Source organism: Mytilus edulis, chromosome 10 (assembly GCF_963676685.1).
Source record: "Mytilus edulis chromosome 10, xbMytEdul2.2, whole genome shotgun sequence".
In the NCBI taxonomy this organism is placed as follows: Eukaryota; Metazoa; Mollusca; class Bivalvia; order Mytilida; family Mytilidae; genus Mytilus; species Mytilus edulis.
Window position 1 is genome coordinate 21,874,987 of NC_092353.1, and position 24,146 is coordinate 21,899,132.

The 24,146-nt window shown below is 33.1% G+C and overlaps 1 protein-coding gene across 4 annotated transcripts; it reads left to right on the forward strand.

The window, feature by feature from the left end:
• Positions 1-275: 275 nt before the first annotated feature.
• Positions 276-21,505, forward strand: LOC139490630 (uncharacterized). 4 transcript variants are annotated; one of them, XM_071277528.1, is made up of 2 exons: positions 276-319; positions 13,161-15,028. In XM_071277528.1, exon 2 carries the CDS (start codon positions 13,239-13,241, stop codon positions 14,748-14,750), a length of 1,512 nt encoding a protein of 503 aa, XP_071133629.1. In that variant the 5' UTR covers positions 276-319; positions 13,161-13,238; the 3' UTR covers positions 14,751-15,028. The 4 variants fall into 4 exon arrangements, with proteins under 4 accessions (XP_071133629.1, XP_071133627.1, XP_071133628.1 ...); XM_071277526.1 differs by lacking the exon at positions 13,161-15,028 and adding an exon at positions 19,521-21,505 and having other exon boundaries at positions 295-319; XM_071277527.1 differs by lacking the exon at positions 276-319 and adding an exon at positions 10,316-10,430.
• Positions 21,506-24,146: the final 2,641 nt, after the last annotated feature.

Genomic DNA, 24,146 nt, shown 5'->3' on the forward strand with positions numbered 1-24,146 from the left:
TTTAAACTTCTCCATAAAAAATGTGACATTATAGGAATACCCCTTCCTAAATAATTGAAATCTGTTCTTTAGCATTAAATCTTCAACCTTCATCAGACAAATTAGGGTTATGTTAGGTGGGGATAATAAAGTAAATGCTTAAAAAATATTACAAAAGAAATTCATATTTTTGAGTGCAATCATATTGTTGTTCATTAAAGTTCCTCACGTTAGCTAATTACGAACAGTACAAGACTTAACTTAGTTAATAACTATACACTACACACATATCACATGATCATACTTAGTAACAAATGTAAACAACATTTTGAATAAGAAGGTAGGTCTTAATATTTTATATTATGTATAAGTTTTTAAACGATTAATGTTGGGGATTGATATGATAATGGAATGGAATTGTACGACGAAATTTAAGTACATCTTATTAAAATATAGTACCAGCGTAAATTTGTCAATTCTGGATGATTTTAAATGGCCCTTGACGACAAGAAAACTTCAATCGATTAATACATAGTTCAAGATAAATACATCGTATAGCATATTTATAGATCCACAAAGGCCTATGTGTGTAGGTATGAACATTTGAAATGATGAACACATGTATAGTCTTAAGTGAATACTAAGTTCTACGTAATAAAACAGCAATTGAAAAGTTTAAAAACAATAATTTTAAAATATCCATCATTTGAGGGATAGTGATATAGTTGGCGAACTAATTCCCATTTGGCCAAATGGGAATTAGTTCGCCAACTATATGTGACCAGGTGGAATAAGGCTCAGATAAATTGAATGCAGAACGTTCATATATTTTAATAAATATAACATAGAAAGCAACGACAGATCTGAAATATACAGATAATGACAAATAAATACAACTTTACATAGAAATGCATATGAATATATCATTTTGTAGCAACTAATGTATATTATGTTTAATTACACAATTGAAAATAAATAATAATGCAAAATACAGTTAAATGACAACTCTGAATGTAAACAATTTGTTAATCAATGCTAATGAAAACTGTTCACTAAAGTAAGTTTACCATACTTCTATATAAAATACTATACGACATTGAAAGTTAATGACAGGTAAATAAGAAAATATAAAGTTTGAAATACAATTAGCAAAGTAAATGAAACTAAATACAATATTTAAGTCAAAAACATTTAACCATAAACTAATTTGAAAATCCCTTAAATGTAAATATCTTATAATGCTGGCTACGACTCTTAGTGTTGTTTCTGGTGTTTCTTATTCTGCATTGACAAAATAGGTAAAAAGTACAATATATATAGTCAATAGGTGAACTGTTAAACTAGATAGAACCAGATAAAACAACTATTAAGTAAGGTAGTTTGTCCAATAGCCAGTGGTGAGTAAATATCAAAGAGCCCAAATAGAGTATTTTGGATTCATTGAACCATATAATACAAAATATGTTCAATATAGTAGGATCATTATAATATAGGGCAAAATAGATATATAAACTAAGTACAAAGTTGGGAATAATATCAAATAGATGATATGTATATAAATGAACTTGTCCACATATATCACTATCCCTCTAATGATGAATTTTTTAAAATTATTGATTTTAATCTTGTGTTCATCTGATGAAAATCGTTTATTAGATTTCACGAGTCTGTCATTTTAGCATAAAGTAAATGGAAAATGCTCATTCAGAATAATTTCTTCATCACTGAAAAAACCCACCTCATGTAAGAAAATATGGCAAAACCACAGGGTTTGGTGCTCGGTGCCAATGCGCGTATCTTGAGCCGTTATAACTTTGTTCAGAACAAGGCTCCATATTCGAAAACCGGAGCCCCCAAAAAACATTGTTTAAATAAGCAGGGAGCTCTTCAATGCAGAGCCTGTTGTCAAAAAATAAAGTGAGAATTGAGAATGGATCCAATTAAAAGAAAGGATTTTTTTCCTTTGAACAGGTGAATTTCACATGAACCACGCAAAATAAATCAAAATTGAATACTTAGATAAATTAACGTCATAAGTATTCCATATTTGACGTTAACCATGCGAACTGAAGGTAGAACAGATCGAGACAATAAAGATGACCGTAAAGTGTTTAGGAATATATGCATCATGTGTGCCCTGTTTCTAATCTTTAAGGTTATTTTTCGTTTTAAATGTAGTCTTTTCCCTTGTTTTGTACAACAACAAAAAAGTAAAATGAACAATTAAGTTCATCGCATTTTAATTCAACATTCCGCAAATCCCTATAAGACCTACAATAAAAAAAAATGATATGCCAAAGCTTATAATAATGAATTAAACGAAAAGTAAAGACAGTATGATTTTCCCCCAGATGAACCTGTTATTCAATAAGATTGGATGAAGATTTTGTCGGAGATTGATGGTTCTGACATTAGATTGAAGTACCTGTATTCAATGATATCGGATGAAGATTTTATCGGAGATTGATGTATCTGACATTTGGTTGAAGTACCTGTATTCAATGAGATTGGATGAAGATTTTATCGGAGATTGATGGTTCTGACATTTGATTGAAAAACCTGTATTCAATGAGATTGGATGAAGATTTTATCGGAGATTGATGGTTCTGACATTTGATTGGAGCACCTGTATTCATTGAGATTGGATGAAGATTTTATCGGAGATTGATGGTTCTGACATTTGATTAAAGCACCTGTATTCAATGAGATTGGATGAGGAGATTGATGGTTCTGAAATTTGATTGAAGCAATACAAAATAATCAGTTATCCTTTTATTTCAATGGAACAAAGAATTACACGGCAAACAGTTAAAGCATTATTACAAGGCAGCGTACAGTATGTTGACCACAACAAAGAGATACGTATAAAGAATGCACAATCAATAGTTAATACAGGTGATCAAATGGCATCGAACACGTCATTTGAAAAATCAGTGGGTTCGGCATCCGCCCAACGAAAACGAAAATATGACCAGAGGATAATAGAACCAATAGCAAAGGTAGCTAAAGTATCAGTGTCATCTACAATAACAACTGATAAAAAGAATAAACATAACTCGGAAGCGTTTGCAAAACGTAGGACAGGAGAAACAGAAAGGGGAAAAGCAAGACCGTCTGCACTTCAACATCCTGGTCTAAACAAAAACGAAGTTACTGAAACAAAAGATGTTAAACCTGACTCAGGAAAAGGACAGAACCCTAAAGCTGCAAGTGTAAAACAACGACAATGGACACCTTTGAAAAAACCTACTGTAGCATCTAATAAAATGACTACTGCAGCATCTAATAAAATGACGAAAACGCAAAAGTCGAAATCCGTGATTGGCACAATGAAATATAATACACAGTTGCAGAAAATTGACACACTCGTAAAGAAACATACATCTTCAAAACCTTCAAACGAACGTCGACCATGGAGTTCGCCGCCAAATGTAAGCACAACTCAATTAAAACAGAGAAAAGAGATTGTGGAGCAATCTCCTTGCATTCGTCCATTTGTTAGTTTAAAACCCGATCTTGATCGTGTAACTAATATATGTTGTGTTGACCAAACCACCTTTTGGATAGGAGACATGTCTTTCGGTAGTATCATGAAGGTAAAATACAATTCATTCAAAACTTTCACCATTGTTAAAGTGTTTACACATTCACAGTGTAATTTTTATGATTTTTGCTATGATCGGAAGAAGGATCATATTTTATACACAGATCGAAGTAATAACAGCATAATGTCTATTTCCTCAAAATATGAGATGCAAAGGTTGAAAAGTGTGAAACCGTTGTATCCAACATGTATAACAGTTACTCCTGATGATTTTATTTTCGTCGGCCTCGTAGATGAGTATTCATATGAAGAATCACGATCCAGGGAAATCGTAAAAATGGCCAAAAATGGCACTGTCGTTATGCGAATCCAATCCATTCAAGATAATCTGGTACGTTTTACGATGCCGCACAAAATTGCTATTCATCCAAACAATGACATAGTTGTAGCAGCTTCTGACAAAACTGGGGGAGTTATGCTTAGTTTTGATACAGAAGGGCAACAACAGTTTAAAAACACGGTTACATGCCCTGGTGTACCTTTTATGCCGTTTGGATTTACAATATCTAAAGGAGGCAATATTATATGTTGTAATGAGGCAAACGGCGAATTCTATATACTCAATTCCAAAGGACAATTGATGAAGACAGTACAATCAAATTTGATTGGAATATCCGCTAGACCATGGAGTTTAGCATTTGATCCATGTGGTCATTTACTCATTGGCACAGCAAATACTCCTTTGATTTACTTTGCAGAATACCTTGACGGCTAAATGTTAAGACAGTTAAATTGAGAATAAAAATGGGTAATATATTGCTTGTAGAAAACAATGTTATCAATTACCATATGTACTTCGTTTTTCGTTTTGTATATACACATGAATTTAATTATTTCAATTTAACGAATGTGACTACAAATAAACTGTAATTGTCTTATCTAGGAATTTTGTATCGTTATGTTTGTATGTGTATGGTTCATTTATTTGAAATAAAAAATAAAAAACGATTTCAAAGTATGTATGAAAATGATAAAATATACTCTTCTGTATCTTAAAAGAACTAATTTTACTAAATTATAATCCTGGTACTTTTGATAACTATTTGGCTTTTTGTGTGTGTGTTAAGTCGATGAATCTTAGTAAACAAATCAAAGGGATTGTTTCCTGTCTCTTGAGAGAAAAATGGGATTGGAAGGTAAAATGAATAAATTAAAACAAAAAAATATAGACGTTTCCGTTAAAGGTTCTTGTATTCAAACTTGCAAATCTAGTCTTTAACGCAGATTAATCGTTAATGTGCATAAATTGTATAAGGATGAATATGAATCCTTATCGTCAGTAGGAATGCATTTCTTACATGGAGCTGATGCATAATTTGTAGCAATATCTTAAGAAAAATGATGAGTTTGAACATTTACAATTTTCGCTACGCCAAAAATTGATACAGGTTGCGATTTCATATTCAAGATGTTGAATAACGTGCAAAAGACAGGAAGAAAACCACGGTATACAATGCTGATTATTATACCTTGTATAATTTCGTGAAAAATTTTATACAATTATGGCCGTTGAAAAGGTGAATATCAAAAATTGTCAACACGCCAAGGTTATTTTACTGAGGGTGCAGCCCGAAGTGAATTAACTTTTAAGGGTTGACAATTTTGGATATTCATCGATTCTTAGGGGCCACATTTCCTCACATGTGCTTTAAGTGTAACGTGAACGCTGAATTGTGTTTCTTTGCGTCTGTGACATCATTGTCATGGGAGATAACTCGTATACACATTTTGAAACTCAAAAGGGTTATTCGCCGGTGAATAAAAGGGTTATTCACCACTTGTGTAAATTTTAAGGGTTATTTGTCCTTCCTTGCTATTAAATGAAAATTAACTGAATTATTCCATGTCACGTGATAACGTATCAACCAATAGATTTTTTGTCAATATATTCAAGGTATATTAATATTTAATTGTAATCATATGTAGGATCGAGAAGAAGCAACAAGGTATTCAAATAGTTCGAAACTTCTTGATTACAGCCATGTTTTTTTTTGCCAAGTCCCACCATTCAATCTTAATGCTATGTTGTTGCTATTCACCTGTAAACATGGGTTTGTTGTAGTATGGATCAATTAACTGTCAAATTCATGTTAATCGATTTAACTCTAATTCTCATGTTTGATTTATAACCATGTGAAAGATTTATCCAAATTGTAAAAAGTCTGAAATAAACAATTTACAAGTCATGGGCTCGATAATATGTAGCTTTGTTTCGTGTGTAATTTAGTCTTTACGCCATCTACATCACTCTCTAGTTGACCTCCGAAGACCCTCGATAAGCGATATAAACTTGAATATAGATATAAATAGAAAGTGAACACGTGCAATTTTATTTTTCTAGTCTATTTAATTTCATATAATATATTATAAAATATATGTTAATCAGCGTTTTTACCTGTATATGAATTATTTTTTTGTGGATCCTAAGTCAGGAATCTGATGCAAAGTAGTTTTCCCTTTTTTGTATGTTCATACGTGTGTCACGTTTCTCGTTTTATTTTATAGATTAGACCGTTGGTTTTCACGTTTGAATGGTTATGTACTAGTAATTTTGGGGCTCTTTATAGCTTGCTGTTCCGTGTGAGCCAAGGCTTCTTGTTGAAGGCCGTACCTTGACCTATAATTGCTTACTCTAATAAAGTGTTATTTGGATGGAGAGTTGTCTCATTGGCACTCTCATTACATCTTCTTATATCTACGAGTCAGTCTTAAATGATTTACCTTTGTTTCACTTGCAATATTTTTCTAAATAACTGAACATGCACACTTCATACGTTATTCCTCTTTATGTATTGGGTTAAATTGAAGTTCACATTATACGGATTCAATACGGTCGAATAATTCAGTTGCAAGATAATAATTCATCATTAATGTTTCTCAGCTTAACTTAACAAATTTTACTAAACTGCATTCTAATAGCAAATTACTATTTCACTTTTTCACTTTCATTAATGATTGAACAAAAAAAAGATCATACTTTTTTTTATATACTAAGACAAAAAAGTTTAGCAACACTTTTTTTTTATATATTGTTTTTTGTTGTTTCTGCCGAAAACAATATTTAGATATCATTGATATAATCTTAAGATTCACCTGTTATTTTAAACAGTCGTACATTTTCCCGGCTGATTGATTTCCCGCCATTTAAGCTTTGCACGTGTTATTGATGTTTTAGCTTCAGTACCTTTTAGAACGAAATTCTAAATTCATTTTTCACTAACGTTTAGAGACTCACCATTGGTAAGAAAAACACATAAACGTTCGAAAAAATTGTATTGGGCGTCAACCAGGCCTCCCCAAAAATTACCGTCAGAAAGCACTTGGAATGGTTGATGCCGGATTGAGTGTTACTGACGTCGCAGCTCGATTTAAAGTGCATAAGTCAACAGTTTAGAGACTAACAAACAGAAATTTACAAATTGCAACTGAACAGGATTAATCGAAATCTCATAGACCACAAAAAAACTAGCGTCAAATAAGGAGCGCTGTCTTCGCTTTACGTCAACACGTGACAAGTCTGTTCCGGCCAATTGAGTAGTGCATTGACTAAGGAAAGCTGCTGGGGTACTTGTCAATTCTTCATTAATGCACGTGGAGCATGGACGAGCAATTGATTTTGAATATCACTATACCCATTTTCGCACTTTGACCCTACTGCGCTCCATACAAAGAAATTACTAGTGAATATAATTGATAAACATTCATGTTACTTCTGACATGTCATAATTCCATTTTGTAATTATTTAAATTAAATGTTGTTATGATTTTGTAATGAAATATTTTTTTTTACGTTTGTTGCTAAACTTTTGAGGCTCAGCATATCTCGCGGCTAGTACTCTTATATGAATGTAAATGATGCATTGTCAAGCGAAGAAACGTTTAGTATGTAAGGTGATCATAAGACCATAGAAAAATAATAAAAGATAGATTGTAATAGAAAGAATACATTTACCAAAGCTTTAAATAATTACACACTATGCAAAACTATTTATTTATATATACAAATATCACATGATCGACCTATAGTAAGACATCTACACATACACTGGGGTAAAGCTGATGACCGTAACTGCATTCACGGTCATCCCAAGATGTCGGATGAAAAATTAGGTCAGTATCTGTATTGTCTGTTACAGTGCTTCTATATCATTCTTTACAAAGTATACATTGATACGATGTAAAATTATAAAAGATTCACACGGAAATCACAAATTACTTCCGAAAAATGTTCAGGAAACGCGAAATTCAATTTGAAAAAATCGCTAAGATGTCCGTAAATCAATATCAAAATATTTTCAAGATGACCGTAACATAAAACAAGGATGACCGTGATTGGTAAACAGATGACCGTAACTTGTAAATGATGACCCTCAATTCTAAGAATATCCGTATTTGTATTCATAGCTTTTTGTTGTGTTTGTCTCAATAGGGGCTTAGTTAGCGGATATAAACATGTTTCATCAATTTATTTTAAACTATTTGCCGTATTTTGAGTTCATGACAATGATAGTAAATTGCAAAGTTCTCGTAAACAATGAAATATTTATTGATAACGACTTTAAAATTTTAATACAAATTGACAGAGATACGACGAAAAGTTGAAGAAACATGAATGTGTCCCTCTGATGTGTCTCTATTACATGCCTCATCTACACTATAATTTTCTATGTTCAGTGGGCCGTTAAAATGGGAAAAAAACTGTAATTTGGCATTATGCTAGATCATATCATAGAAAATATGTGCACTAAGTTTCAAGTTGATTGGACTTCAACGTCATCAAAAACCTCCTCGACTAAAAACTTTAACCTGAGGTGGGACAGACGGACGAACGAGCAGACGAACGGACTAACAAACGAACGGACGCACAAACCAGAAAAACATAATGCCCATGAATGGAGCATAAAAAACACTAATCAAACATATGAATATCTGGTAATCGAGCCTGTGTGTATGGTTCCAGAGGAAGCAGATTAAAATCTTAGTTTGTCTTTATATATGAATAACATTGCTGTATATACAAATTGACAAGGTTCCCCTCAGTGGTGGATCCAAAGGGGGGGGGGGGGGGGTTCGGGGGTTGGAACCCCCTTTTTATTTACCGATCAGTGCATTTGAATGGGGATACATAGTTTGAACCCCCTTTACCTTGGGTTGGGACCCCGCGTTTTTTGAAAATGGCTTAATCCGTCCCTGCCCCTTGTGATACGCTATATACACAAGACTATTTTAAGGATCTATTTTGCTGGTGCCTTCACTAGTTTGGTCGTAGTATTTTAAAAACAGGTTCTGTTGTTTTACTTGCAAGATAAGATAGAAGACAAATCAAAGACGATATAATATCAATGGGTGTACATCCATTGGCATTTGTTAAAAAGTGCATTTATTATATGTCATTACAAGGAATTGCAGAAATAAACAAAAATCTTTTGGCTTTTAGTTGGAGGCTGTGCAGCACACTTTTTTTTTATTATACTTGTAAGGTGTCATTTAATCGCGCTTTTGTTGCATGGTTTCCCCACTTGGTCATGTGCATGTCTTGTTGCATGTTCATTTTAAAAATTATACCCTCTACCGTAAAAAAAATATATATGGTGAACTTTGTATTTAAAGCACGTCTTATTTCCTCCTACCTATAGGATAATACTCTCATATAAATACGTTTTATATCAACACCATTAATCATTTGATACAAAAATAGTAGTTATACAAATACGGATATTTCTTAGAATTGACGATCATCCTTTAAAAGTTACGGTCATCATTTAGAAAGTACGGTCATCCTTTACAAATTACGGTCATCTTTTAAGCAATTACGGTCACCCTTGTTATGAATTGCTGATACGGTCATCTCGATTGTGATTTACGGTCATCATAGCGATTTTTTTAAATCGAATTTCCTGTTTCATGCACATTTCTCGGAAGTAATTTGTGATTTCCGTGTGAATCTTTTATAAATTTACATCGTATCAATGTCTCCTTTGTAAAGAAAATAATATAGAAACACTGTAACAGACAATACAGATACTGACCTATTTTTTCATCCGACATCTTGGGATGACCGTGAATGCAGTTACGGTCATCAGCTTTACCCCAGTGACATACAGGTAAATGTAAACAAGGCTTTAAATAAAAAGGTATGTCTTATTGTTAAGGATTTATGGTTGAACCGTTCATGTTTGGTGATTGCTATGATAATATAAGACAAATCGAATTTACAGTACCACATATATGATATTCCTATTCAGTTTGAGCCTTATTATGGTCAGTTTTACATAATGTTGAATGTCGGATAGATAGGCATAAGCTTATACTTTGTACTATTAAATCAGTGGCGGGTCCAGAAATTTTCATAAGTGGGGGCCTACTGACTGACCGAAGAGGGGTCCCGCTCGAGTCACGCTTCAGTGATTTCCTATATAAGTAACCAATTTTTTTCCAAAGAAAGGGGGACCCGGGCCCCCTGCCCCCCCTAAATCCGCCTCTGTAAAGTATTCAATATACTAAATGACATCACGCAGATAATCTATTATTTACTTCAATAGCGTATCGATATTAGATATTATTAATTAACTACACTGTTATTCGACTTAATATGATGAAAACTGCCTATGCAATATAATGTGTAAACTCGGCCAATATAGATTCGTTTCTGTATTGGCCGAGTTATTCTATATTGGCCGAGTTGACACAAGTGCAGGATTTCGGAACGTCTCTAGATTTAACATCGAAAATGACGATAAACACAAACTGAAAGTAAACAGCAGTTGTCATTTAGTTATCTTAAACATGCTGAAAATGTCAGTATAGCATACATTTCAGGCGAAAGATGGTAACATTCATTTAAAAGGTATTTTACAAACAAACGATAGTATAAAAAAGAAGATGTGGTATGATTGCCAATGAGACAACTATCCACAAAAGACCAAAATGACACAGATATTAACAACTATAGGTCACCGTACGGCCTTCAACAATGAGCAAAGCCCATACCTCATAGTCAGCTATAAAAGGCCCCGATAAGACAATGTAAAACAATTCAAACGAGAAAACTAACGGCCTTATTTATGTAAAAAAAATGAACCAAATGACACAGACATTAACAACTATAGGTCACCGTACGGCCTTCAACAATGAGCAAAGCCCATACCGCATAGTCAGCTATAAAAGTCCCCGATAAGACAATGTAAAACAATTCAAACGAGAAAACCAACGGCCTTATTTATGTAAAAAAAATGAACGAAAAAGAACTATTTCAGGTTTGGGGAACGAGTAGATTATCACAAAGTTAATTTCGTGACGATGAACGATTGTACACATCGATTTTAAATTAGTTTCTGCATAACACATGCAATGGCAGTACCTTTCCAATTAATATTCATGTGTTGCGTCTAAATTTAAGTTGTAACACTTTATAGTGACTGAAAAAGGTAGAAAAATTCATCAGACGAGAAAATGCACATAGAAGCAGCACCAGATGATACTGATCATTATATGTATTGCATCTGTAAGAAAATCAACAATATAATAAAAAGAAACAAACTGAGTTTATAATAAAAAGGAACACACTGAGTTTTGGATAGTTACACTTCAAGGTAATATTTATCTCTTTTGAAATGAAATTAAAAAAATATTGTAACACTGTAGTTAATTAATAAAGATACTATTACGTGTATTTCTGTACTGGCCTTGTTATTGGTCCTCGGCCAGCCGTATACAGCAAGCCTCGGACCAATAACAAGGCCAATACAGAAATACATATTAAAAGCGTCGTAAGCTTGCAAACTATTTACGTTTGAGCCTTTTAATATCACCTCACCAAGCGGGTTCTCGATGCGCATGTCGATAATTAATATTTCTGCAGTGAAAATCGCAGACTGAATTAAGAACAATCCTTGATAAAGTTGCATGTTTTTACTTCAACTGGCACACATTAGTATAATATGGAATATTAAGTGATGTAATTGTATGACGTATATACAATCTTGAAAATCATCCAATTAAATGGAATTATATTAAAAAATGAGATCGATAGTTTCACAATAATAGTCCAAATAACTTTCATGGTAATGAAAGGCTTCTTGAAATTAATATTGAGACGAAATAATGGAAATTTACTCGAGTATACTGACAAATAAGAATCGAATCGAATCTTTTATTCTCATAAACTAAGTACAAAGTTACAGAAAATGGTACATATATAGATATATACATAAATAGACTAAATACATGCATGTGTGAAATACCACACGTAAGTTTAACTAGGAGGACATACTTTCACGGTAATAATTTCAGTAAATTTACAGTTTTTCTAATTATAGGTCACACTCGGTACTAATCAGACGACAGACGACATTGATGTCCAACCACAATCTAAGACGTGGTAAAAATGTCGTTAGTTAATTAGACACAGACAGATATTATAGATCAACCAATTAGTGATGGTATCCATAACATTTATCGTGTTTTTAATCGTTCCTCCTCTGAAAAAATACCCCCCCCCCCCACCAAAAAAACAAAAAAAACCAACAAAAAACAATAACACGAGCTTTTGAGCTAGGCTCCCATGCACAGCATTCCTGGATCACCATATCCAGACATTGAACCCTACTAGTAGGCCTCAACAATAAAATAGTGTTGATTGTTAACCCTAGCCATCTCATGTGCCAAAAGATAAAATAAGGCTACGTGTTCAATCATTTATCGTTAAGAACAATTAAGGCGGCTTTAAATATATTCGTGCCAATTATTTGTCACGTGTTGTTTATTTTTTTATGCCCCACCTACGATAGTAGAGGGTCATTATGTTTTCTGGTCTGTGCCTCCGTTCGTCCGTCCGTTCGTCCGTTCGTTCGTTCGTCCGTTCGTTCGTTCGTCCGTTCGTTCGTTCGTCCGTTCGTTCGTTCGTTCGTTCGTCCCGCTTCAGGTTAAAGTTTTTGGTCAAGGTAGTTTTTGATGAAGTTGAAGTCCAATCAACTTGAAACTTAGTACACATGTTAACTATGATATGATCTTTCTAATTTTAATGCCAAATTAAAGCATTGACCCCAATTTCACGGTCCAGTGAACATGTAAAATGATAGTGCGAGTGGGGCATCCGTGTACTATGGACATATTTTTGTTTATATCAAGTATAATATTATTTGCTTTGTGTTGAGCAAAGTCTCAAGTCAAAACAGTGTTGCAATCAACTTAAAATTGCATGGACACGCACTCCGCAGTATGATTGGTCAAGGCTTATAATAATATGATAATAATTTAAAGTTACTGTTCGTAGTCAGGGGCCTGTAAATCAGTGTTTGTCTTTTGTGGCTGTTATACACATTTCTTTTCGTTCATTATTTTGTACATGAATTAGGCCGTTAGTTTTCTCGTTTTGAATTGTGTCAAATTTGTCATGTCATTGTCTTTTATACCTGACTATGTAGTATGGACTTTGCTCATCGTTAAAGGCCCTGCAATGACATATATGTGTTAGTTTCTGTGTTACTTAGTCTCCTGTGGAGAGTTTTTGCATTAAAAATCATACCACATATTCTCATTTTAATATGATAAAATGGTCTGAATCTTTTTTCTTCAGATGCACCTATACTTGAATGAGAAGGATTCACAGTCCTCAATAATCTAATAACTAATTATCATTTGTCCTGTTAATCCGATGGAGCCAAGAGTTACTCGGCAAACTGCTAGAGATGAATTACAATGTACCATACAGCTGAATGACCACAAAAAGGAGATGCGTAATAAAAAGACAAAATCATTAGCTACGAAAAGTGAGAAAATAGTGTCGAGCACAATGGCTTCTGTATCCCATAATCAAAAACAGATATTTGACCAGAGAATAAAAGAACCAAAAGCAAAGGTAGCTAAGACCTCAATGCCATCTACAAAAGCAACTGCCAAAAAGAATAAAAGAAACTCGAAGGATTTTTCACTACCAAGAGCAAAAAAGCAAGAAAGAGAAAGAATGTCTTCCCTCCAACGTCATCGTACAAGAAAAACCGAAGAAACTAATTTACAAGATATTAAATCTGACTCAATAAAAACAAAGAAAAACCAATCTGCAAAGGTAAAACGACAACAACGGACACATTTGAAAGTAACTTCTTTAACAAGTAATAGAATGATTAAAAGGAAAAGATCAAACGCATTAAATCTAAAAAGTGAAACACAAAGGGAGAAAAGTAATCTACAGAAAAAAAAACTTTTAATAACAAAACCTCCAAACAAAAGTAAACGTCAGAGATTGCCGTCAAAGGATATTCAGTTTGATAAGGTAACAGAGACTACGGAGAAAACGTCGTTCATTCGTCCATACTTGAGTTTTGATACAAATCTTCCAACTCTTGTGTCCAACATATGTTGTGTTGACCAAAACACTTTATGGATAGGACGAATGGCTTATGGTAACATTTTGAAGGTGACATACAATTCATCAAACACACTCACCATCGTAAAAGAATTTAAGTACCCGCAATGTGAATTTTATGACTTTTGCTATGATCGGAACAAGGATCAAATATTATACACGGATCGAAGGAACCACAGCATAATGTCTATTTCCTCAAATTATAAGCTGAAAAAGTTCAAATGTGTGAAACCGCTGAAACCAACATGTATAACAATTTCTCCGGATGACTTTATTTTCTTTGGCCTTGTTGAAGAGTATTCATACCAGGCATCTCCAAAAAGAGAAATTGTTAAAATGGCAAAAAATGGGACCGTCATTATGCGATTCCCATTAATTCATGACAAAATTGTACGCTTTTCTATTCCCCACCGAATTGCTATTCATCCCAACAATGATATAGTAATAGCAGCTGACGACATAAATGGGGGAGTGATACTCATTTTTGATCCTGAAGGGCAAAGCAAATATCCAAGAACAGTAACAGGCCCTGGTGTGCGTTTTCAGCCAAGGGGATTGACAATATCCAGAGCGGGCGATATTGTAGCTTGTAATGAGGCAAATGGAGAATTGTATATTTATGATGTCAAGGGACAATTGATGGAAACAATAACATCTCAATCGATTGGAATAACCGATATACCATGGAGTTTAGCTTTTGACAATTGTGGTCATTTAGTTATTGGCACTATGGTTAACTATGAACCGAATGTTCCGACTATTTGCTTTGCTGAGTACCTCTACCGCTTACCATGTTTATGATTAATAGCCAAACACGTATTCATTTATAAAAATACTACCGCTAACCATGTTAATGATTAATAGCGAAAAAAATTCAGCTTTCATTCATAGAAAAAACAACTTTACGCCTAATTCTGTATTTTTTTTTTGTAAACTTTTACGTTTTCGGATATGATATAATATTGCTAAAGTGAAATATAGGTCCAATGGGCCGGGTGTAAATATCAATTGCTATGTATATAATTGTATAAATGTATGTTGTGATACACATGTCACTATAATAAATAATTCTTACTTAATGACGAAGCCGTATTGAATGCCACATAATTATTCGATAATTAATTTATTCTGTGTAAAGGAGAACACTTACAACTAAAAATATATCAATTTATTAAAAAAATCAACTATAATGGTCTTAGGGACGACATCAAAAGTTCAATGAAGGATAAAAAACTTAATTCACATAGTTTTTTCACTGACCCCCACACCCCCCTCTTAACTTAATTTGGAAAAAATTGATTGACCAATAGGGATATATGTAAAATCGATTTCAGATTAACAAAACTTGCATCAAAGTTGACCCCTACACCCCCAAACTATTTGATTTAAGTTTTTTATCCTACATTGATCTTTTGATGTCGTCCCTTATTAGTCATAGGCATTTGGTAATTGAAACAGTAAATACAAACTGCGTAAGTTAAATGAAAGAATACCTAGCTGTTTAAATTGAAATACCATTGATAAATATTAACCTTAAACTAACTATAAAGAATTGATACGGCACAGCAAAATACTCCCTCCGTTTATATAAATACTGACTTATGAATTACCCTTCAAAATTTTTTTTTCGAATTATCACGAGTTCATCGTTAAAAATATCTGTTGCACAGTTGATGACGGAACTGTAATAATGTTGTAATTGTTGTATTATCAATCCCGTCTCCTTTCTCGAATGTGACCTACTGAATTTTACTTATTATCTGATGTGTACTTACATGAGCAAATATTGGTACCATATGTGGAAGAAGGTCTGGTTATCTCTACAAAACAAGCGATCCCTTCTGGTTTTGGTGGGATTCGTGTTCCTCAGTTATTTGTTTTCTGAGTTGTTATCTGTCTGTTCGTCGTTGTTGTATATTTGTATATTTTTTTGCAATGGCATTTTCAGTTTGTTTTCAACTTACAAGTTCGAATATCCTGTTGGTTTATTTTTCTTCTCCTTCTGTTGTTATGTCATACGGCATCATGGTGGTACGATTCAAAAATTATAAAATCCCCATTACCTTTGCAATAACGATCAAATCAAAATGACAGCAAACAATTTTATCAATAATTCCACCTTATGTAATAATGCTGTATTTTGATTGGATGAGAGACATGGTATTTTTCACCAATTTCTATGTTTTGACATTTTCCTTTCTCTGCCGGGGTATTTGTCATTAGGGAATTCCATGTGCCGGGGTATTTGCTAGCAAATACCATGGCAGATGGGGAATACCATGTCTGAAAATAACCCAATGAATTATTTCTGATCTAATATGACAAATTTATGGTCATTCTTAATATACGGTTCCAAATGAAATATTTAGGATATAAAATACATCGTTATTGAATTTGACGCGAACCTGTACTTTCAATGACGTCATAAATAAAACTCAAAGGAAACACTTTGTCAACCGGTCATAAACATAAACTAGAATCCGCTTGTATTAAGCTTCACTCAAACTGACGAACAAAGTGTAGTTTAAGCCAGAACCAGTTTTTATGCCCCACCTACGATAGTAGAGGGGCATTATGTTTTCTGGTCTGTGCGTCCGTTCGTCCGTTTGTCTGTCTGTCCGTTCGTTCGTCTGTTCGTTCGTCCGTCTGTCCCGCTTCAGGTTAAAGTTTTTGGTCAAGGTAGTTTTTGATGAAGTTGAAGTCCAATCAACTTGAAACTTAGTACACATGTTCCCTATGATATTATCTTTCTAATTTTAATGGCTTATTATATTTTTTATCCAATTTCACGGTCTATTGAACATGGAAAATGATAGTGCGAGTGGGGCATTCGTGTACTTTGGACACATTCTTGTTTTTATTGGAATTAGAGCATGGGTTGACTCATTAAGCGAAAGATAAACGTCATATTAGAATAACAAGTTATTCATGTATACCATTTCATAGTGAAAGTCCATGAAATGGTATACATGAATGACTTCTTTATTTTAGATTAATTATGAAAGTGAACTACTAAATATCCTAAAAAAACTGCATAACAAGCCACTGAGGAAATGTCCACAGGAAAAGAGCAAACTAACCAAATTCATGAGTATTGTTGTTTGTCAATTTTTTTAAAATGAAAACAAGATAATAGAACTATAAAAAATGATAAAATAGAGTTTTTGAATATTGCAAAATGTATGTAATGGTACAAATATTGAACACACAACAAATGAAAATGTGTTAAAGGTTAGGAGCATATATATTTAATCTTCTTTTTTTTTTATATACGAAATCACAAAGTCAATCTTTTGAAAGAAACCATGACGGTTGATCCATAAAGCAAAGGCAATTTGCGAAAAAACCCAACACTTTCGTCAAATAAAAAATTAAGCATTTGATTTTGAATAGATAGCCATAATATCTATTTATAAAGTTTTATCAGTAATAAACAAATACATATTCTTGAAAAGGCCTTTTTTAATCACATTATGTGCTCTTCAAAATGATATAAAGTGGTATAAAGTACAATGTGTTTTATTTTACCCGAGGCAAAAAAGACCACAATTTTTCTCCCTAAAAACTATCCTAGTGCTTCGAAAGAGAACATTACATATATGGTTTACATCTCCTCTTTTATAAACGATGTTTATAATTTAGATTAACTCTTTTAAAGATAATTCAAGGTTCAGTTATTTCAATTAGAAAGGATTTATTTTTTCTTGAAGGTTTGAATATTTTACATTCTCAATTGGACAGACAATAATTGGTCATTTTTTATGAATATTTAAAACCCTCGACCACTCTTCGATATTTATAAAACATGACCAAGTATTGTATAATTAAAAATAACACTTATTTGGGAAACATTAGGTAAGGAGAATGGGTGAAGCCAACATCAACTTAAATAATGTTTTTTGTCTTAGTTAAATTAAAATAGGAATGTCAACTCGATGAAGATTACTCGAGTTCTCGCTCGGTAAATTATTTACAAAATGGAAACACAAAATCATAGTTTGTATTATATTAATGTATTGTGAGTCGTTGTCGTGTGATAGTAAAACCCTAAACATTATTACCTAGGACTAGATAGTAGTCAAAGGAATTTACTATATGTACAAATTATGTAAACTAGTAGTAATCTAATCAAGAAACCAATTAATATCTATGGTAAAAATATTACTCCGACCACTTCAACAATAGTATTTGAGAACAGTAAACACACATTTAATGATAAAAACAGGGGTGATGATAATAATTTACTGATTCCGTTATCTTTTTTTGAGGGTCGATACAGGCTGCATCGAATTTGTTCTTATTCGAGAATATTCGTAAGTCAACTTTTCCTTGGATGTAGCAATTTACTCAATTTTGTTAGGAAACTAACAGTTCTGATGATGAAAATATATACTCTGATGGTACAGAGCTTGGAGAGTGAGTTAGATTACCTAAAGGTGTAAACCTGGGGAAAATACTCTTCTTCATATATCCTTCATGTACCTCTCTTTGGATGAATTTTAAATGACATTTTTATGCAAACATTGGAATCAAATCTTAATTTTCATTAATTTTGATTAATGTATAATTTCATGGGAGGCGCGATCAATAAAAATATTTGTTGTTTAAATTTAAGGAAGCAACAACATTCTAAAAGAAACCCAATCAGTTGAGTATCATTTCGAGTACTCGTTGACATCCCTAATTTAAATCAAGGAATCATACAAACATGGTACATTGTTAACTGAAGTAATATTTTGTACATACAGTATTTATAAGATCACAACAACATAATATGTGTTAGACTGTGTTTAATTGGATTCCTTCACAAAGCTTAAACTTTGAGATTAAACTAGTTACACACGAGGTAAAATTATTGATCTATGATATATACACATATCACATGATCATACTTGGTTTACATACAGGTAAATATAAACAACAATTTGAATCAGAAGGTATGTCTTATTGTTAAGTTTTTATGGTTTAACTGTTCATTATGGGGCTTTCTGTGACGATATAAGACCAGCCGATTTCACAGTACAACATACAGGTACAGTGTTCTTACATACAGTTCCGGTCTTATTGTCGTCAGTGTTACATAATGTTGAAAACTGGACGTTAATACAGCACCTGCTACAGTCAATCAGTTCGTGATTTAAAAAAATTCAAGAAAGGGATTCTAAACAGAAATATAACGATAATAAAATGTCCTAAGTCATAATCCTGTAAATCGGTGTTTTTCGTTTATTTCGTTGATAGTGTTTTACGTACATTTGAGCCAAGGCTCCGTGTTGAAGGCCGTACTTTAACCTATAATGGTTTACTTTTTAAATTGTTATTTGTATGGAGAGTTGTCTCATTGGCACTCACACCACATCTTCCTATATCTATTTGGGAGTTAGTTTGGTTTCACAGCCTTTTTATAGCTGACTATGTAGTAAGGCCTTTGCTCACTGCTAAAGGGCCGTATGGTGACCTTTAGTTATTAATTTCTGTGTCATTTTATCTGTTGTGGAGAGATGTCTCATTGGCTATCATACTGAATCTTATTTTCATATATTAACAAAACGGTATAAATAAATTTTTCAGATGAACCTATACTTGAATGAGATGGAATGAGGTGTTGTCGAAGATTCACAGTTCTGAATTTTGATTTAAACAATAATAAAAAATTATTACTAGTCCTTCTATTCAAATGGAACCACGAATTACGAGGCAAACTGTTAGAGGAACATCACAAAGCAACAAACAGACGAATGAACAAAACAAGAAGATGCGTAAGAAAAAGACAAAGTCTGTAGTTAAAACAAATAAAAAATTAGTATCGAACACGTCATTACAAAGTTCGGTGGTTTCAACATCTCATCATCGAAAACGGAAATGTGACCAGAGAATAGAAGAACCAAAAACAAAGGTAGCTAAGGCATCAGTGCCATCTACAGAAACAAAGGTAGCTAAGTCATCAGTGCCATCTATAAAAACAAAGGTAGCTAAGGCGTCAGTGCCATCTACGAACACAAAGGTAGCTAAGGCATCAGTGCCATCTACAAAAACAAAGGTAGCTAAGGCATCAGTGCCATCTACAAAAACAAAGGTAGCTAAGGCATCAGTGCCATCTACAAAAACAAAGGTAGCTAAGGCATCAGTGCCATCTACAAAAACAAAGGTAGCTAAAGCATCAGTGTCATCTACAACAACAGCTGCCAAAAAGAATAAACGAAACTCGAAAGATTCTTCAATACTAAGGACTGGAAAAAGAGAAAGAGGAAGACTGTCTTCCCTCCAACATCATCGTACAAGAAAATCCGAAGGGATTCATTCAAAAGATATTAAACCCGACTCAATAAAACCAAAGAAAACCAAAACTGTAAAGGTAAGACGACAACAACGGACACATTTGAAAGTAACTTCTTTAACAATTAATAGAATGATAAAAAGGAAAAGATCAAAAGCTTTGGATTTAAAAAGTGAAACACAACTGGAGAAATGTAACATACATAAAAAGAAACGTTTAATAACAAAACCTCCAAACAAAAGTAGACGTCAGAGGTTGCTGTCAAAGGATATTCAGTTTGATAAGACAAAAGAGACTACGGAGAAAACGTCGTTCATTCGCCCATACTTGAGATTTGATACAAATCTTCCAACTCTTGTCTCAAATATATGTTGTGTTGACCAAAATACCCTATGGATAGGACGAATGGCTTACGGTAGCATCCTGAAGGTGACATACAATTCATCAAAAACACTCACCATCGTTAAAGAATTTAAGCATCCACAGTGTGATTTTTATGACTTTTGCTATGATCGGAACAAGGATAAAATATTATACACGAATCGAAGTAACAACAGTATAATGTCTATTTCCTCAAATTATAAGCTGAAAAAGTTCAAATGTGTAAAACCGTTGAAACCAACATGTATAACAATTTCTCCGGATGACTTTATTTTCTGTGGCCTTGTCGATGAGTATTCATATCAGGCATCTCCAAAAAGAGAAATTGTGAAAATGGCTAAAAATGGGACCGTCATTATGCGAATCCCATCAATTCATGACAATATTGTACGCTTTTCTATTCCCCACCGAATTGCTATTCACCCCAACAATGATATAGTGATAGCAGGTAACGACATAAATGGGGGAGTGATACTTATGTTTGATCCTGAAGGGCAAAGCAAATATCCAAGAACAGTAACATGCCCTGGTGTGCGTTTTCAGCCAAGGGGATTGACATTATCCAGAGCGGGCGATATTGTAGCTTGTAATGAGGCAAATGGAGAAATTTATATTTATGATGTCAAGGGACAATTAATGGAAACAATTACATCTAAATCGATTGGAATAACTGATATACCATGGAGTTTAGCTTTTGACAATTGTGGTCATTTAGTTATTGGTACTATGGTTAACTATCAACCGAATGTTCCTACTATTTGCTTTGCTGAATACCTCTACCGCTAACCATGTTGATGATCAAGCCAAATTGAATGCCAAATTTTTAATGACTTAATTTATTCTACGTAAGGAGAACGGTTTAAACTAAAACATATCAATTTATTAAAAAAATAACTCCTATGGTCTAATTACTCATGAGCATTTGGTGATTGAAACAATAAATAGTATCGAATTCATAACAGTGTGGCTATGGACATTGATTGGCGCACTTTAATATCCCATTGACTGGGACAGATTAGGTGAACGTTCGTCTATAACGCCCATTGCTCACGACGTCCTTAATATAAACATTTAAACCGTGGGGTCACCAAAGGTTCTCAACGCCTGTATAAAATAATTCGAAATACTAATCAGGAATTTGTGTTTTGATTTGTATTGATTAACTAAACGTCCTTTACTTGTGTTTTTGTTATGTTTCGACAATCAATTTTCATAATAAGATATCGCAAAGCCATGTTCTTTCAGAAAAAAGAATGACTTACTGAATGCATGTATTGATTGATTATCTTTTTCGGATTTAACAATTGCGATTGTCGAGTTATGTAATCTTTTAACTTTTATCTGCTCTAATTTTATTTTAGAACGAATGCATAATCCACTTTCAAAAGTTGTGCAAATACGAAACATAAAGACAAAATATACTTCTGCCCTGTCTTTTTTGTACTTGAAAGTTATTGGATAGTAAGAAAGCTATTTGGATTAAACCTTGTGAAATTTGCATGCATTTACGTTATTGTATTGGCAAAATGTATCATTTGGTGTATATAGGAAACTTAAACCGTTCTGCTATACTGCTACTATACTTGTGAAAAACACTTGGCAACAGAAACGCATTCATCTTATCTATATAAAAAAATCGACCCAATTTACATAGAAATGGACGTCTTCGTGCATTTGTGATCGCAAATAAAATATGTTCTGGACCTTATGAGTATTTGGACCATACGTGTATGGTTGGACCATATTAGTATACCCTTATGGTCATGATATATGCGTATGGTCCAAATACTCATATGGTCCGGAACACATACATGATATTCTGTGCGTTGTCGGTCGTCTATTAATTTTTTTCTTTTGTTGATGGATTTGACGTCTTTCTGTGAGTGATTATTTGTTCATGACTTAAAACTTACTTGCAAATAATTTAAAAACAAGACTTGATTTATAAAAATGTCCAAACAAACCATGATTTTTTTTTAAACATACATCACATCCATTGCAAAAGGCTAAAATTCGCCAGGTCTTTAATTTCAACTAAGTGAGTTGACTAAATTAATGTTGCGGACCATTTTCCAATTTCCATGCGGTATCCCTATTTTTTTTCTCGCTCATCTTTTATGTTTTTTTTATCATCCCAAGACCTCTTGGAGCTTTCATTCTATAAAGTGTGTATTTTTCTAATGGTCGAAGGCCATACGGGGACCTATAGCTTGATAACGCCTGTTGGTCCCTGGAAAGAATGTGTCTGATGGCCTATCACACTTCATATTCTTATTTTAACATGCAGTTATATCTATGATAAGAATATAAATTGAATTGTCATTGAGACAAAAACCCAACCAAAGAGCAAAAAAAAAGAAGAAAAAAAAAGCCCAAGGCAACATGTAGATCTTTCGTATCAAGGGAATTGCTATAAATATATTTATTTCAGGTTAATAGTATTAGGCCATACTCAAGTTATAAAATAGATCTTGTCGTCAACTTTTGCAACCAGCTTCTATGTTTCTATAATGCACTGTTAATCTTTTTTGGGCTTCGACTTTTCCATTGGACAGACAATTTTGTTTTCGACTGTTTTAAAAAGATGCATTTTTTTACAAAATCATACAAGTAAGGAGTCTCTGGCCTTTGGTAGTGTTGTATGTTAATTAATGTTTGTTTATTTATTTGTTTAGGAAATAAGTATGACGTACATTTTCACTGAACTAGGACACTTTTTATAATAGTTTTTCGATATCGCTCGGGCAAAAATAATCACGAATATAATGCCTACCCATGTTAAAACTACAATAAAGTATAGTTTGCATCAATTATTTCTTGAACCTACCATTTTTTTTTTGTCTGTGTTGGATTTGTGTGGCATTGAAAAAAAAAACGGGTATAAACTACACAATGCAGCTTCCAACAAGAATACAAGATTTATTGATTTTCAAAATGCGACCAAAATTAAAAATTTTCTCGCAGCGGAAAAAATGCAACAGTTTGATTTTCATTGAAATAAAATAATTGTTATAATTTACACACCGTTACTTTTTCCAATATAAATATTCGAACTATTTTGTTTGTTGTTTCCTTTATAAATTTACATCATTTTTAAAAAGACCACGCGTCTTCGATATTTAGAAGACTATAAAAGCGATGTTCATTATCTTTCTTCTGCTGTAAGTTTAATTTAGTTATTTTGTGTCATAATTGCCATCTCGTATGTTTTAAATTTGAATAAAGAAGATTCAGGTTGTCTTATACGTCAATGATACACAAAAAAAAACCGATAACAAATAAAATAAGGTGCAACATTCATTCTCCATGAAAAGAATACATCACATGGATGTCATTTTTGTAAGAAAAATACCAATTTCGTGAGAAGTTGTGTGTTGGACTTGAAGAGCCAAGGCAAACTGACAAATATCTGAATGAACGAATCGATTTATGGTATATATATAAAAAAAAACAAAGCCCACATGGTTAGCATTGAATAAATAGAAGGCCACTCTTAAATGATCACAACGTAGAAGTTTTTGTTCTCTTAATCAATAAGA